Source organism: Teleopsis dalmanni, chromosome 2 (genome assembly GCF_002237135.1).
Source record: "Teleopsis dalmanni isolate 2A chromosome 2, ASM223713v2, whole genome shotgun sequence".
Lineage (NCBI taxonomy): Eukaryota > Metazoa > Arthropoda > Insecta > Diptera > Diopsidae > Teleopsis > Teleopsis dalmanni.
Genome location: NC_051847.1, coordinates 18,747,134 through 18,765,236, shown reverse-complemented (window position 1 = coordinate 18,765,236; position 18,103 = coordinate 18,747,134). Strand labels below are relative to the sequence as shown.

The window sequence follows — 18,103 nt, the reverse complement described above, 5'->3', positions numbered from 1 at the left end:
AAAAAAAAATTAAAGATATATATACAATAGAAAGTATTTATATTTTTGTTAACATACAAAAATGGTTTAAATAACATATTGTTATTATATAAGTGCAATTCATCAATATTATAATATAAATATTATGTTCACTACATTTATCTTTGTTTTTAATTTAATTCTTTAATAATTTATAAAAAGGCACTTATAAATAAAACAAGCAAGTTCAATTGGAAAAAACTCCATAAGCGAAACTAATGTCCTAATTGAGTTGTAAAGTTAGTATTTTTCAAACTATAATTATTTATGTTTATAAAATTTAGCATATCTTATATATAACATTAGCATAACACATTTATTGCATATTATAATCGGTAATTATAACTAATACCATAGATCTATCATTATTTTCCCCAGTGTTAGAAACAGCATCAGAATCGAGAGTTACAACAGCAGTTGCAGAGTTGTTATTAGAATTGTTTATGAGTCCACCAATTGCATCCACATCTCCCATAACAGTAGAACACATAGAGTTTGTGGAATGTGTAGATACACTGTCTCCAGTTGAAGGCATTGAATCCATAAATAATTCAATAGGCATATTCTCTTCCATAATGTTTAATAAGGTTTCACTTAAATCCACATCTGACACACTGCTAGACTGACCAGCAATCAATGTATCTGCATCCTCGACACAAAAATCATTTATATTTTCTTTTGACTGTGCTGTTTTCAATTCCTTATCATTACCCACTTTTCCCTCAATTTCTGCTTCGTGTTGACAATCAGCAGCTATTAAAACTATATCCTCATGTTATTTGCCTTGTAGTAAAGCGCTACCATTACACACCTGTTGAATATTACAACCCGATTCGATGTGATCAATAACTTTTTGCTTTAATTGCGCTACGTGATCTTTAAGATTTTTAACGACTGATGCAAGGTCGCCATTTTCACCTTTAAGTATCTTTACTTTTTCTTCCAATTTGGAAATACGTTCAAGCTTACGTTTGCGACATTTCGAAGCAGCAACACGATTACGTTGACGTTTTCGTTCCAATTTTATTTTTTCTTGTGATTCCATATCAATTGGATCAATTGAAGGTGGTGTGGGAGGATTTTGTGGTTCGTCTTTAATAGCTACAGGGAAACTGGATTCTAAAAATAAAACAAAACAGTATCGTTTTTATTATAAATTATATCAAATAATCAGTTCACATAATTAATGAGAATTGACTTATATATAGTAAGTTATTAGGGTATTATTTTAATAAATATATGTGTAAAAAGTTTATTTATGTGATAAGTATTATGTGTGAGGAGAGATTTTTAACTTATAAAATATAAAATATCTTGTATAAAATATTTATAAAAAAAGATTTTTTTAATGTACCTATGTTTAGATTATAATGGTTAAGTTTCGTATCACTTTCACAATAAGTGTAGAAGAAACGTATAGTAAAAGTATTAGACGCGAAAAATGTATAAATATTTCGGTTTTTATCATTTCTACACAAACTTACTAAGAGATTATCAATTAATTAAATCAATTATTTATAGTAGTCATTGATATACAAAGATAAACTTTATATAAGCAATAGGTGCTCTCACAATCGGACAACTGTCTCAACCGTGAAATATTGTCAGTCTTTAATTTTCTATTTCATACAAAGAATATTCTTTTATACCAGCAGTTCTATCAATCGGATAGAGTTGCTAGTCCTGTGCACATCTCTTAAAAGAACTTTCACTGTATTCATAATAAGAAATTGCAAAAAATATTATTGACTTACCTAAATTAGTGTATGTAAATGAACCGCCACTCATGCCAGTGCCGGCAGTTGTCGTGGCAACAGCAGTAACAGCAGTTGTAGTTCCATTGTTACTGTTAAGTTGTGCTTGTGCATTTTTACTATTATGCAGACTATGTAGTGCTTCATCAAAACCTTTGCCAAAAGCTTCCTGCTCAGAAGTAACCTAAAAAACCACAATTAATAAATCAAATATAAAAAGTATTGAAAATATTTCACTTACCGGTCCTACTTTAGTAGGAAAAACCATTCCTGGTTGTGGAGTATTTAGAAGATTACTTGATAGTATGATTTTTTCCAAGTCAGGTGTATTAATCGATTTTGCACTTGGCAATTCTGATGGATTTATTATTTGTAGTTGTGGTCCCACTAAACGTGTTTTTTTCGCTGGTGTAGATTTATTTAAATCCAAAGATATGGGACGTTTGTTAGTATTGCCACCAGTTACCGCAACTGCATTGTTAACTGTACCATCACTATTTGGAGATGAAAATGGCATTTCTCCATTAATGTTTACCTCTGGTTTGGGCATAACTGTTACCGAAGGAACTGTATTAGCGGTAATAGTCGTAGCACTACTTGGCGTTGTATTCGAATTAACAGCGGATACAACTGTTTTCATTTTAATCTTAATATAAAATTTCTATTTTTAGAAAATATATAACAAATAGTAATGACGTCACCCAACAAATTCTTTTCTTTTATCAACTGTTTTTATATCTTGCGTTAACGTTGTAATCAACTGGTGTGCCTTGAAAGTTTTTTTTTGTTGTATTTTTTACGCGTCCACTGTTTTTGTTTTGATTGCTTATGAGCAGTGATGAGTCACCGTCAAGATAAGTGTGCGTTGATATTTCTAAACCAACTTTTCACTTTATAATAAATATGAGTTTTAATAATTTATACAAATTTGCAAGAAATTTTGCTTTTTTTTGAAAACTTTAAAATTTTTGTATTTTATAAATACTTTATAATTATTTTAATAAATATTTCACCACTTTGTACGACGTACACCCTTTCTGCACAACAATTCTTATTGCAATAAAACTTTGTAGAGCAAATACAATTTATATAAATCAAAATACATGAGAATTACTTATTTGAAAGACAAAGATGACTGTAATATTGAAATAACAGTGTTAATAAAGTATTATAATTTATTTTTGTAATTCTTAGGCTTACATATAATTAAAATTTAGTTCACAACTTAACATATATATATTAATGTATATTTTTGATCTTAAATTTAAAAAAATTTATATAAACATAATTTAAAAGAACAAATAAAATTATTATTAGCATAAAAAAAATTTTAGCGGACTACAACACTGAAGTTTCTTTGTACGCGGATGACTCATGGGAAAATTATATTTTTCAATAGGCGTAGAAAACATTTTAAAATTTACGTTATTTGCTTATAATTTAATTAGTAATATTTATGATTTATATAGTAAATCAAAATATATACAAATTTGTATACAAATCTATTAATTTTGTTAAAAACCAATTATTACTTCTGGCACAAAGTAATTGAATTCATTGAACTATCTTTTTAAAAAACTTCAACCGGTGTTATATTGAAATAGTAATGAATTCAGTACTATGATTTATATATGCGAATGAACGAACTTTTGTAGGTACGATTACCTGCGAATATTTATCTCACTCTTAATTTTTTAATTTGCATTCAAAACAACAACAATTTTAATTTTTACATGATTTTGGCACTCTATATAACATTGACCTTAAGAGCATATTTCACATGAAAATTTTTGTCAAATTTTTTTGCGAAATGTGAAATTTGTACTAAATTTGATGTGTAATAGCAATATTTGAAATTTGACAAGAAAGTTTGATGGAAATCAAAATATTTTGATTTTTTCTCAATTTGCTCGGATTTTCGTTAACTTACATGCGAAATTTTATTCTTTTTAAGGGATGGAAGCGAAAACATCGTTTAAATGCCTTTATAATTTTATTTTATAATATATTTGTTGTTTTTTTTTTTGGTTTGGCGTGTTCAAAATAATGTCGACAAGCAACAATAAAAAAGTTTGACAAAAAATTCTCATGTATAATACACGCTTTAAACGTATAACGATAAACCATAAGTTTACTAAAATCGCACCAAAATCAAAACATTTTTCTTTTCTTACTTTGTAAGTCGATTTTCGAATTTTGGATACAATATAGAACATACATATATTTGTCGAGTTCCTTGCAGTAGTCTAGTCATAGCATAAGCAGACATATCAATACTATATTCTTAGAAATACTTTGAATGCTATCTGTCTCCATTCCGTAATATAAAATATTTTTGTATAAATAAATGCAACCATTCGTTCCATTTTCATTATTCCCACCTGTTGCAAAACAAAAACAAAGCAAAACAAATTTTCAACATATATTATAAACGAATCGTTGGAATTTCCGGAGTACCAAGAAATTTAGTTTGAATTTAGTTTTCTGTTCTTAAGCATAATGTCAAAAAAGTTAAAGAATTTCTTACCCGGTATATTTGGAAATAATAAGGATACACAAAAACTGTCAAATGGTGAAATAAAACTTGAAACGGATGCAGTACCTGTTGATGAAGATGATAATGATAATGTACCACAAATACAAAGTGCCAATAGCACACCTACAGCATCAGCAGAATTAACTGAATCTGTAGTACGTGAATTATCAGATCCAAATTATAATTCTTCAGATATTGGACAAATAGTGCCAACTACTCAAAACGCATTGGTCGAGCAAAACTCTTTAGCAACTATGCCAAATACACTTGCACCCACCATGAACACAATGAATGTGCACAATGCACAACAACAATTAGTCATGCAGTTCTCGAATGTAAATAAGTTACACTTTGGTTCTGTTTATAATTTTAATGGTAACACGAATAATGCAAACAATCCGCGTAAACTGAGTGTGGATGAAAGTGGTGCTACAATGAGCTCAAGTGCGGATAGTGGGAAACGACAGACGCCGCGAAAGACAACAAGTGTGGTTGTTATGATGCAGTCACAAGAGGAACCAAACCATCGCATTTTAGATACAATTGCAACACATTTAGGGGAAGGTTGGAAGCAAGTTATGCGTGAGTTAGGACTTTCTGATGGTCAAATAGAACAAGCAATAATTGATCATCAAATGCATGGGGGCATTAAAGAGGTATACTTATCCAAAAATATATGTGAATGATTAAATATTTTAAAATTGTTTTTTTGTTTCGATGAAAGGTAATCTATCAACTGTTACTGCAGTGGCAACGAAATGCTGACGATGGTTGTGGTACTTTAGGACGCATCACAGCTTTACTTTGGGAGTTAAATCATCGTGATTGCGTATTGCGCATGAAATTAGTATGGAAACAAGAATCTACACGAAAAACTTCAAGGTAAAAAATGTATGTGATTTGTTTAAATTATGAATCTAATTTGTTGAACAGAAATTTCTTTAAATGTTTTTGTATAATATTAATTTTCTAGTTTAAATATTTTAATTTAGTTGATTTTAAATTCATTTAGTAAAATTAAAAGTAATTTAGATATCATATAAATATGTTTAATAATTTTAAAGATTGATCTGAAAGCTCTGATATTGTTTACCTTACCAGAGCCTTATTTGTAACATATCGTAAATCTAAAATAAATAAATTTAAAGCTCTTCCAAATAGTGCACGTGAATTTTGTAATCCTTTTAAAGTCTTTGTATTTCTGTTAAAAAATTATTGAGATTAGATTTATAGTTATATCGAATATATATTCTGTTATGTATGTGGACATATAAAGTTTTTTTTTAACTTTTAAACTTTAAATTGGCATTTATATACACAGTGATTAAGATGTACTATACGTTAATTCCATTTCAAATAAATTTTGGTGATTTATGTTATGATCTTTTATGCAAAATTTTTTTAAAATATTTTTAAAGCTTAATATATTGAAAATGACTGAATATTTTGCTTGATATTGTTTTAAAAATTATATTTCTCAGTTAATTTTTCTCATAAAATACCTATGTTACCTTCACAAAATATATAAAATATTTAAGCGAATTTTAAAAAAGAAAAATTGACTCAAATTTAAATTTTCTTATGAACTGTAAATATTGTTACAAAAAAAAAAAAAAAATTTTAAATAAAGTAAGCATTTTGTAAGACTTTGATTTAAAAACTAACTCAATAGTTAAAGCATATTAAATGTAACATACTATTTTAATAACATACAAATTTTCAAAACAAAACTTAATTGTAAATCGATTATATATTTTTAAAAACCAAAATTTTTTATGAACACAAATTCTTGTTCAATGGTTTTAGTGTTAAGACTTTGTGTATTAAAAACAGTGCAATAATAAAATTAAATATCGTTAAAAAAATATACATCGAAGTATAGTATAATATACATAGAAGTGAAATTTAATACAAAAATAAATAATTTTTTAATATATTTTTAAAATTGAAAGGTCACTTTGACCTGACCCACTGTTATCAATAAATAAATATTTTCATTAATATAAAACATTTTTTAAACTGATTTTATTTTAACATTTATAGAGAATAAATTCAAATAATTTTCTTGATTTTATCACTGAACATATCCACTAACATTTGTGCACCATTACCATTTGCCCGACTATAATATGGTAATTTGCTCATGCGTTCTATCCAATTGGTAAGATTTTTTGGTACTGTAGGAGCCAATCCCACTAAACTGGTAACAGTTGATATAATGCTAAAGTCAGCAATAGTCATCTTTTTGCCACATATGTAGGGGTCATCACCTAGAAATGTTTCTAGAAAATCGTAAGCCTCATAAATCGCATCGATTTTTTCACGTGGCACTTCAGTTGCATTCTTGTAAAACACTGGCAACGCAATATTCCTGATACACCCTTGAAATAGAACTCCACACTCAAAATGTAAACGTTGATCCACTATTGAACGTGCATATGGTTCCTTTGGATATAACTCATCAGTTTTAGCATATTTATTAACCAAATATGCGCATATAGCATGTGAATCCCATATACATTTTCCATGATCTTCTAACAAAGGCACAGTGTGTTGTGGATTTTTTAGAAGATATTCCTTTGATTTGTGTTCTCCAGCTAATAAATTTACTAGTTTGTACTCGTACTGCAAACCTAGTGCCTCTAACGTGAGTTTACAAGCACGTACTGGTGGACTTGCCTCCGTTCCATATAAAATCATTTTGCCCATTTTTTGTTAAGTATTAATTTAATATATTTGATCTTGTTCGCGTGAGCTTTGATGTATAAATAAATCTTATTTGGCTGTTTTAATATTGAATCAAGTATTTATATACGTTTCTTATCTCTAAGTACTATGCTAAAGCGTATATTTAAATTTTTCTATTTTCCAATAATATTAATTTTTTGCATTATTATTTGATTACGCAGATGTACACTCTCCATATCAAAAATTCTGAAAAAATTAATTTGAATAAATTTTAATAAATAAAAAAGTGTTTGTATAATTCAGCTAATTAATTATAGGATTTCTATAAAAATAATAAGCGATTTCTATGAAATAGTTTTATATCATATTTTTCTAAACAGATGGTATCTTATAAATATATAAAATAACAATTAAGGTATTCTTTTCAATATTTTTATTAATTTATTTTACTAAAGTTTGTGTACAGTTAGTAATAGTCTGTGTAATAAATTTCAATTTTTTTCGAATAGTAGCAGAAATATATGAAATTTATGTAATTAAACAATTTTTTTTATTTTTTCGTTAAACATGTCAACTAACATTTGGGCTCCTTTTGCATTGGCTTCATTATAGTATGGCAATTTGCTTAATCGGTCGATCCAAGCAGTAACTTTTTTTGGTATTGCAGGAGCTAAACCCACTAAACTGGTCACAGTTGATGCAATACTGAAATCAGCAATAGTCATGGTTTTACCACATATATAGGGTTGATCACCTAGAAATGTTGCTAGAAAATCGTAAGCCTCATAAACCGCATCGATTTTTTCCCGTGGTACTTCAGTGGCATTCTGATAAAAGATTGGAAAAGCGATATTTTTGATACACCCTTGAAATAGGACACCTGACTCAAAATGCAAACGTTGGTCTACTATTGAACGTGCGTATGGTTCCTTCGGATATAATTCATCAGTTTTAGCATATTTATTGACCAAATATGCGCATATAGCGTGTGAATCCCATATATACTTGTCATCGTCTTCCAACATAGGAATAGTATGCTGTGGGTTTTTCCGAAGATATTCTTTTGTTTTATGCTCTCCAGCAAGAGTGTTAATTATTTTGTATTCATACTCTAGACCTAGTGCATCCAATGTAAGTTTGCAAGCGCGTACTGGAGGACTTGCTTCAGTTCCATATAAAATCAGTTTTCCCATTTTTAAAATTAATTTATATCTTTTATTTGCTTTATACGTATTCTATTTGAATGTTTCTTTGGTATGTTCCGTCTAAAGAATAGTATAAAATCAAAATGCAATTGTTTAAATATGGAATCAAATAAATTTATTTATTTCTTATCTATAAGTGCACTTTAAACGAAATAATAATAATAAGTTTGTTATTTACTGAAGATACGAATTTTTGTTTTATTTTTCAATATAATGTAAATAATATTATATGTTGATAACGAGTATTATTTGCAATTAATTAAATTGTTACTAAGGCTTAAAAATACTTGTAATATGCAAGATAATAACTTGTAGGGGTCTGGCATTATATGACCGACCATATGTGATATAACAGAGTTAATGATAATGAACATTTATTTTATGCGATTTACAATAAAAAAAGAAATAACGCAAAACAAAATGTTCGATATATTTTTCTGAAGCTCAAGTGTCTTTCAAGTGTAATTTTGTAATTTGTAATTAAAAATTGATCGAACAATATATTTGCCACAATTATGCTGTATATGTAATATGGATATCATAAGTATAGATACAATATATTTAAAATAATCGGTCGGTCGGTCACTCTGTATTTTCGTCAATAATATCACGTATGACTGAAGTTGTTAAAAATTTGAATTAAATGTGTTTACAGTTGAACCGAGGTTTTTCAATAGAAGTTTTTATCTTAATCATCGGGTTTTATCTGGGTTGTAAACAGAACAGATTTTAAACAGAACAGATTTTGAAATCTTAGTAGAAAACTTCAATTTCAATTTCGTGAAGCAGATTTTAAATGTGCTGATTGATTTCTTGTTGATGAACTTGTTTAGCTCTTTTGAGAGATATCTGTGCCTAGCGCTGATTCAGAGTAACAAAACATATCAAAGATTTTATGCGAGTCACAGTTCTGGTGTATATTTTTATAAAATTTCAATCAATATCAACATACCATCTATATCATATATACCTATCTCTATATATATATCTACACATCTATATATTTCCATCTATACCATACATCTATCATATATATATATATATATATATTATCTATATCTATCTATATCATAACAAGTAATTCCATATATGCAGTGGAAAATATATTTTTTTAATATTTAAGAATGTTAATGACATACTTCAATACATATTTATTGAATCTGTGTTCCAATTTAACATATCTTTTTTCTAAAAGAAAAAATATCTGCTCTTAAATTGACATTTTTACGTCCGTTTTTTTTTTAATTAAAAGTTCTATACACTTTGTACACTATATATATAATTTAGTTTATTAATAGTTTTTGTTTTAATTTTCTATTAACGTAAAATTATAGTAAATTATATATATTTATGTAAAAATAGTTAAGTGTACTGATTTTTATCCAATAATTATCAAAACTTTGTTATTGAAAAATTTATTTTATTTTTTTTAATTTTTTTAATTTTTTACATGTGATTATATAAATAATTTCTTAACCTTTATAATGAGATTAAATACTATCTAGTGTTTCATATACAATATATTGTATTATTATTCGAAATATTATAGTAATATTACATTATTCGAAAAATGTTGTTTTTAAACAATTTTCGTAATTTTATCATTGAACATATCCACTAACATCTCAGCGCCTTTAGCATTGGCTTCTTTATAATATGGCAACTTGCTTAATCGGTCGATCCAAGCAGTAATCTTTTTTGGTATTGCAGGAGCTAAACCCACTAAACTGGTCACAGTTGATACAATACTGAAATCAGCAATAGTCATGGTTTTACCGCATATATAAGGTTCATTGCCTAGAAACGCTTCTAGAAAATCGTAAGCCTCATAAATCGCATCGATTTTTTCTCGTGGCACCTCAGTGACATTCTTATAAAACACCGGCAAAGCAATATTCCTGATACACCCTTGAAATAGAACTCCTGATTCGAAGTGTAGACGTTGGTCTACTATTGAACGTGCGTATGGTTCCTTCGGATATAACTCATCAGTTTTAGCATATTTATTGACCAAATATGCGCATATTGCGTGTGAATCCCATATATATTTGTCATCATCTTCCAACATAGGAATAGTATGCTGTGGGTTCTTTCTAAGGAATTCCTTTGTCTTATGCTCTCCGGCTTGGGTATTAATTAGTTTGTATTCATACTTCAAACCTAACGCTTCTAAGGTTAGCTTACAAGTACGTACTGGACAGCTTGGGTCGTTGCCGTATAATATTAATTTACCCATATTTTAATTATAAGATGTTAATTATACACTTCAGATATATTTTTTAAGTACTCGCTATGGATACTTAACTGTTTCTGAGTGCATTTCAGCTAAGTCACCTATTTATATATTTTTCTTATCAGTAACTAAAACACATTTGTATATTATTTGAGATATTTGTTGATACTTGATACTTATTGTTTGTTAAAGCTGTTTCTTACTTAATTTAAATCAATTATTTGATTGTTCCCGGCGTGTAAATATATAGTTGCTAATATAAAAATATTGTTGATAATAAATTATAATTTATATGTAAACACATACCTATATAGAATAACAGATATTTAAATTTTTATTTATTTCGTGTACACAGAAAGATGCATTGATAGACTTGAGCACTTTTAATAGACAATATTTAAACTTGATGACTTGCATATAATTTGGTTTGAGGTAGATGTCTTAATATTAGGTTGTTGTAATGTTAATTGAAATTAATAAATAAACCTACAATAATACTACAATAGTTTATTTGTTGAATGTTGTTGAATATTTTTCATGCATTAAAAGTCACAGTTCAATCAGACGGGATTGATAATTTAACTATAATATCCTTTAACAAATCCTTTACTTTCCTCTTTTTTCCTTTATCTTTCCTTTACCATCCATTTCTTTCTTCTCTTCGTTATAGAGATATCATTTATGTAGATATTGTAATTTACTAGATATTATAATGGCATAAGCTTTCGTGTTGTTTGTGGTTATTGTTGTTGCCTGTCTTGGGGTCCCATCTGTTGCGGATGGCTCAGCTAAAGCAAGGATTAACTCGGGTTATCATTTTTGTGGAGTATTAATAGCGTATAATAAGAAATAGTGGGATTTGTGATTGACTGAAATAAGTTGAGAAGCATTGCTAAAAGGGCGGTAGGGTATTTAATGTAGAAAGTATAACAAAATTCAGCAACTTTGAGAACTTTTTTTAGTTCTATTATATAGTAAAAATTAAAAAGTTGATATTTACTCATATTCATATTTACAAATGCAAGTATATAAACATCGCAACAATAGTAAACGCAATAACAACAGCAGTACTAAAAAAAGGGGAAAAAACTATATGAAGACAATGAATATGAGATTTAAGGAGATAAACAGAAAACATAAGATAGATAAATGAGATAGTTTAGGTAAAAAATTGCCCATAAAACTCTTTGAATTTTAAGAAATTAAAAAACATATTTTTTTTAAATTATTAATAAATTGTGTCTATTTCACAGTATATTACCCCATTTTAAAATCTTTTAAATATTTGTGTTATCTTTTAAAATGAGATGAAGGCAGTTCATTGAACATTTAAAATTTTAATTATTTTGTGCTGCATTTTTTGCTAAATGAAGAAAATGCACAAAAGCCGGAAAGTTGTTTGCTTTCAGTTCGAAACTATGGTGACTACATAACATCAAAAGAAATTACTCTATAGTTTAAGCTTACTTTCTAAGAAAAACCAATTCCCAAAAAAAAAACAAACCATACTCAATCGTTTAAAATATGTTTAAAACCTGTCTTTTTATGCTCACATTTCAAGTTTTATTTTTTATTAGACATAATAAATGTCAGAGGCTTCACAAAGGGGGGCTTGAAGTTACACAAACGAGCCCTGCAGTCATATTTGTATATTAAAGTAACTATAGAAATTTGGCCCCACCAATTAATTTCGGCACCATGAAATCACTATGAGTACTTACTTAACCACTGTATTAAGTATAAAATATTTAAATGACATCACTAACATAAAATTTAGTAAAATTGAAGAACTTGTTCATAAACTCTGGTAATAACCTTAAAAAGCATTATATATTTGAAACTGTTTTATTACCCATATTAATTCATACTATTTGGTTTCCATCATTTAAGTCTCTTTTCACATGATAAGCTAGATTTGCTTACTGCATAATGACCTCTCCGAAAGTAGTAAGACCCCACGGCGGTTAACATCAACAATATATTATTAACCATCTGAATAGTATAGTATAGTTTTTATACTCTTTAAAATAAAAATGAGTCATATTTATAGTTTAAAAGGTTTGTTTTTATTATTCATTAAAAAATAAGTATTTTAAAATGCTTTGAACAGTTATGGGTTTTAAGGCACAATTGTGAAATTCTTGGATTTAAACATGCCAATCAGCATTTCCGCACCCTTAGCATTTGCTTCTTGGTAGTAGGGTAACTTCTCCATACGTTTGATCCAAGCACTCACTTTAGGATATTCACTCTCCTTGATTTCAAGTATACCAACTGCTGAAGAAATTGTTGAAATAAGACTGAAATCAGCAATTGTTAACTGGTCACCAGCGACATATGGATGATTTTGTAGGAATGTTTCCAAAAGTTTATAAACATTAATGACATTATCGATTTTGCTTTGAGGAATTTTGGTTTCGTTGAGGAAAAGCAGAGGATATGTGATATTACGCAAGGCGCCTACGAAAACGACGCTGGATTCAAAATGTAAACGTTGGTCGACAACAGCGCGTTTAAGAAAGTCTTTTGGATATAATTTATCATCTTTGCCATATTTACGTACTAAATACGCTATAATTGCGTGAGAATCCCAAATGAAGTGTCCATCATCTTCTAAGGTGGGCACTGTGTGTTGTGGATTTTTGGCTAAATATTCTTTGGAAAGATGTTCACCTTGCAATAAATTAACTTGTTTATATTCGAAAGGTAAATCTAATGCTTTGAGTGTCAGTAGACAAGCACGTACTGGTGGACTGGCATCGATACCGTATAACACAAGTTTACCCATTTTAAGCGGTCTACTGTCCGTTATGTTTAACCGAGAATGTACAACTTCAAACTGAGTAAAATTTTCTCTCAACTTTTCATTTAAACGAACAAGTATAGAGCTTTTTATACTTTCTCAACCAGATGCGTGTATAGGAGCGAATGTATGTCAATATGTTATAGATAGCAAACACTGATGATCTAAAAGCTTTAATATTTTTGGTATTTTGGTAAGAAGTAAAAAACAAAACACTACAAAACATCTTGATTATTAAATAGGTTCCAAAAAAATTTGTTCATATCAATAAACATGTATGATATGGTATATAAATAATGAGCGGAATAATCCAATGAATGTAAAAATATACAAATTTTTTCAATAGATATGATAACTATAAAAATTTGTTTAAATGATAATTTCCCACAAATAACAAATAATAATATTTTGAAACTACTAATCGGTGTGGTTTTAGATAATATTGCCATTCGTTGGTTCTTATTAAAAAGTTGTGTTTAATTTAAAATTTGCTTACATTTATACTTGCGAATGTGAGTATATGGATTATATACGAAAAACCTATTCTACACCTTGTGTCAGAAGTCCATCAACGGATAGAATAACATTTAAAATCTTTGTGGTCTCTTTTTTAAATGACCTCACGAAGCTGCTGCCCTTTAAAATTAAGGAGAAAGTTAAATATATGGCTTTGTCAGGTTCGTTGCTTTTGACCTAAATTAAAAGTGCAGCGCCCCTTTAAAGGAATAAAGTTTAGACAGTCCATGCTTCCTGCATTAAATTGGTACTTTACGCCTGTTGTTTGGACAGTGGACATGTTCATTCGTGACAACTGGCTATTATATGCGTTGAAGTGAGCTTTGGTGCACAAGGCTGTCACATTAACCTAATCTAACCTAGATACTTATATACTTATACATTACAACAATAATAAAAACAATAGCAAAAGTAATGTAAATGTAGAAAACGTCCCGCAAAACATGTTTAATATTAAATGTTAGCTTTTTTGAACATTACATATCGTTCATAATGGAGGAGAAGCGGGTACATAAAGGTATATCGACATACATTTATTAAACAAGGTCATATATGAAATGTAGTGTGTTACAAAATATAGGATATAATATATACGTCTATATTTCTTAGGAAATAATATTGGAAATCTCTATTTTGTAATTGCTAGCGTCGTTCGCAGTGTTTACTTGTGTATTAAAATCATTTCGAAAGATAATCTGATTTTGATCATTCTAAAAAATATACAAGATCCAAAAAGCCGCAATTATCTTCCGCAAGTCCTAAGAAATGACTTCACTTTAAGACTAACAAACTGAGCACTATTTTTTATATGGACTAAAACGTCTCCTTAAATGCACTACAAACATTTTATCAAATTTAATATAACATTTGTATATTTAAAAATAATTTTTTTAAATGTTTGCCTTGTATTCGTCTGTATTATATTCACATTATAAACTGATTAAATAGTAATAACTAACACACATGTGTACATATATTTTGATTATAATTTCTTAAAGATAATTATTTTTTTTGGAAATATAAACCTCAGAAGCCGTTGACACAATTTTTCTTATAATATAGATTGATTGTCTTGATTAGAATAATGCGATAAAATAGTTTTACAAAATACATTATGTTGTCATGTCACCTATATATAGTAGAAGTTCAATCTCGATATGTAAAAATTCTATTCATGAATGCCATATATGGTAAATGTATACAAAAGGTATTTGCATTTCGGTATCTTGTTGTTATTTTTTATAGATTATTAAAATATTCAACTAATATTAATGTGCTTTAAATTGCATCTGAAATAGAGAATACTACGCTCATCCCAAATACTACTAACATTGTTTAATATAATCTTATCAAACTTTTCTATAAAGTAGACAAGATACTAACAGAGTACCGACTTTCACTGAAGTGCAACACAACGGTAATATTATAAATTTATTGTAATGCAATAAACTTCAATTAAACAGAAAATATCAAGATCTTCAAATAAAGGCTGAAATGACGAGTTCTTTAAAGGGAATACGAGTCTGCGGTCTAGAAGGATTAAAACTTACATGTCAATAGCCATCTCCTTCGGTTTTTTTAAACAGAAATACTTTACCGTAGTTGCTTTTTAAGTTTTTTTTAAGCATAGACTATCCAGCTAGTCAACTTAGTGATTAAGTAGAGTAGTATTCTCCAAAAGTGACTTATTTTGGTTACAAAAAACTTTTCAATCTAGTACATCTAGAGCATCCAGTTCACAAAATTAATTAGCTGATTAGAATTAATTTTTCGCGAACTTATTGCCATTGATTGCAGGTCGATCAGGCACACAGCACAGCATTACCTAATAAAGCAGTACTTTAATTGCTATTTGAATAATTGTATAGATACAGCTATGGATGATTTTCAACCCTTTGGTAAGTTTTACTCGAGCATAGACCGCAATGAAGCGATTGTCTTTCATGTCTCTCATGCATTGTTGGTTGAAACGTCTGTTTTGTGACGGTACAAAATCTTCTAGGAGCGTATGCTTTCTCTCTCTCTCACTCTAATTTTGTATGGGCAGATTCCGAATGCCTATAAAAACCGTTTTGCGGTTGAAATTCAGGTAAACTTTGTTACATCTGTCCAAAAACTTCAAAGGGAAGTGATCGTTCACTAAAGTATCACAAAAGGCTGTGATTGATTTAACATATTGTATCAATTTAAATGCTAATGGTTTTATATATAATAATCTCTATGATTTTGTTTACTTATGAATTGTTTAATTCGAAAATATTTATAATGAAAGAAGTTAATATCTAGCAATTGGTTGTCTTCGTCTAAACGCAAAAGGTTTTTTAATCTATCGATCTTATATTTCTTTAACCATCAGTGAAAGAAAATTATTTTTTAAAAATGCATGGTTTCACTTGAAACTTAATTTTGACTATGCGTTGCATCTTTATTTTCGATATATTAAGTTAAGTAGTCATTTATTTTCCACTGTCGTGCGAATTTTGGTTAATTTAAGCCCTAACTGTCAGAAAGGGTAAAGGCCGTACAGAAACATTTTTACCTGGTAGCTACCGTAGTACATTGCAGTAGTGTTAGTCCAGCTTAATGATGCTATAGTTTGAATACATTTATTAAGTAAAATAAAAAAAGCTTTTTAGAACTATATAAATTATACATATGTCATGACATATGTCAAGTTCGGTTTGTACTGACAACACCCTACACAAAAACAATGAAATAATTCCGATAAATAAATTTGTGAGCAAAGCTTTTTTGTTTTTAAACAAAAGTATATCTGTATCTGTAGATACTCATATCTCTAGGCTTAAAAAAAAACTTGCAATGATGACTCGGCAGAAATGTTTATTATTATAATTTCGATAAAACAAAGCGGAGGCAGTGTGTTCATTTTATGTATAATAGAAGCTTAACAACATTATTCAATAAGAAAAAAATTCATTTTAATGACAATAACCAAATAAATGTGTAGTGCAAATTTAGGCAATTAAGATAAATATTTGTTTAAGGGGGCAGAGAATAAATTCCATTAAATTCATCTAATTTTAACTCGATAGTTTCTATTCATATATATATACATTGGTTTATAGAATTGTGTATTATTAAATATTAAATAGAATTTTCCTTCAGGTAATTAAGTTCCTAGTAAGACAACAGTAGCATAAAATATAAAAAAGTGTTGTTAATGGTCAAACTATGTATGATTAATTGTCCTACTCTAGATACAGATACTAATGTACATTTATTTGTTTAACCTATAATTCAACTAACATTTTTAATGGAAGAATGTAATTTAACCAGAGCACCCTTTTCGAAATAACACATTTAGGTCGTAGATTTATAAATGCTGTTAAAATACATTGATTGCGTTTCTTCGATAAGCTTATTCCAATGTACTCGTATCTTGCATTTAATATTTGAAAACAGTTGATATATATATATAAAATAAAGTCAAATTTAACGTCAATTATTTTATATCGATTTTATGAAAAAATTTTTTTATGAAGTCATTGAATCCATTAGAATTCATATTGTTGGTAGCGATGTAGAAGCTTAAAGTGGTAAGTCAGGAACTTCTGACCAAGAAAGACTGCACAAGGTAGGCTAACCTGAAAAAAGAACAAAATGATAGAGGTTTACATATTCTAAATTATTTTTAAAAAGGTTTTTTGAACAGTAGTGAACTACAACAACAAATATTTATTTTATATTATTTTAATTAATTGAATTTTTGACTGACCATACAGGTGTTTCGAGTATTGTCAAATACCAATCATCAGTGGTCTTGAAAATAATTCTTGTATTTAATTATTTGTTAATAATATTGTTTGAGACTGTAAGTACCAGGAATCCAACTCGAGTCCTGCCAAATTTGAAGCTCAGAGTCAGCGCACTTTAACCAACTAAGTCAAAGCCTTTTTGGAATTTGTTTTAAATATATTTATCTGTTTGTAACAAATTTACATGTTATTACATCAAAATATTCTTGTATCATCCCATCTTTGTTTGTTTCTACATTAAGACTGAAAAGTTTTCGGAAATTCTCATTTAAAATTCGCGCGCTGTATATTTTTCGATATTTTAAGTTTATGTAGTTTGGCAGCACTGTCCTTAATTACTATGCCAAAAATGAGCGCGATCTGTCAGACAGTTCGTTTACGGCAGCTGTTGAAACCAGTTCCCCTCAGTAGTGCGTTGCGAAATGTCTTCGACGGTCGTACGACCGTCCTGAAAGGCTTTGTACCACTCATAAACTTGAGTTTTCGATAAAACTGATTCCCCATAAGCCTTTTGTAGCATTCGCAACGATTCTGCACACGAAATTTCGTTCGAAACACAAAATTTGATGCAAAC

At 28.6% G+C, this 18,103-nt stretch overlaps 6 protein-coding genes across 6 annotated transcripts; 1 reads left to right on the top strand and 5 right to left on the bottom strand.

Moving 5' to 3' along the window:
• Positions 1–775: 775 nt before the first annotated feature.
• On the bottom strand, positions 776–2,814 carry LOC119681596 (transcription factor AP-1). The gene is made up of 3 exons (XM_038094839.1): positions 2,014–2,814; positions 1,773–1,956; positions 776–1,137 (listed from the first exon to the last, which is right to left on the bottom strand). Exons 1-3 carry the CDS (start codon positions 2,410–2,412, stop codon positions 794–796), a joined length of 927 nt encoding a protein of 308 aa, XP_037950767.1. The 5' UTR covers positions 2,413–2,814; the 3' UTR covers positions 776–793.
• A 1,370-nt stretch (positions 2,815–4,184) lies between these two features.
• LOC119681174 (protein immune deficiency) lies at positions 4,185–5,237 on the top strand. The gene is made up of 2 exons (XM_038094286.1): positions 4,185–4,964; positions 5,033–5,237. Exons 1-2 carry the CDS (start codon positions 4,272–4,274, stop codon positions 5,192–5,194), a joined length of 855 nt encoding a protein of 284 aa, XP_037950214.1. The 5' UTR covers positions 4,185–4,271; the 3' UTR covers positions 5,195–5,237.
• A 1,074-nt stretch (positions 5,238–6,311) lies between these two features.
• On the bottom strand, positions 6,312–7,097 carry LOC119681173 (glutathione S-transferase 1-like). Its single transcript, XM_038094284.1, has one exon. The coding sequence runs from the start codon at positions 7,015–7,017 to the stop codon at positions 6,361–6,363; it is 657 nt and encodes a 218-aa protein (XP_037950212.1). The 5' UTR covers positions 7,018–7,097; the 3' UTR covers positions 6,312–6,360.
• A 344-nt stretch (positions 7,098–7,441) lies between these two features.
• LOC119680118 (glutathione S-transferase 1-like) lies at positions 7,442–8,273 on the bottom strand. Its single transcript, XM_038092794.1, has one exon. The coding sequence runs from the start codon at positions 8,187–8,189 to the stop codon at positions 7,533–7,535; it is 657 nt and encodes a 218-aa protein (XP_037948722.1). The 5' UTR covers positions 8,190–8,273; the 3' UTR covers positions 7,442–7,532.
• A 1,358-nt stretch (positions 8,274–9,631) lies between these two features.
• LOC119684667 (glutathione S-transferase 1-like) lies at positions 9,632–10,517 on the bottom strand. Its single transcript, XM_038098761.1, has one exon. The coding sequence runs from the start codon at positions 10,435–10,437 to the stop codon at positions 9,781–9,783; it is 657 nt and encodes a 218-aa protein (XP_037954689.1). The 5' UTR covers positions 10,438–10,517; the 3' UTR covers positions 9,632–9,780.
• Positions 10,518–12,477: 1,960 nt separating this feature from the next.
• On the bottom strand, positions 12,478–13,284 carry LOC119683218 (glutathione S-transferase 1-like). Its single transcript, XM_038096851.1, has one exon. It carries the CDS (start codon positions 13,220–13,222, stop codon positions 12,554–12,556), a length of 669 nt encoding a protein of 222 aa, XP_037952779.1. The 5' UTR covers positions 13,223–13,284; the 3' UTR covers positions 12,478–12,553.
• Positions 13,285–18,103: the final 4,819 nt, after the last annotated feature.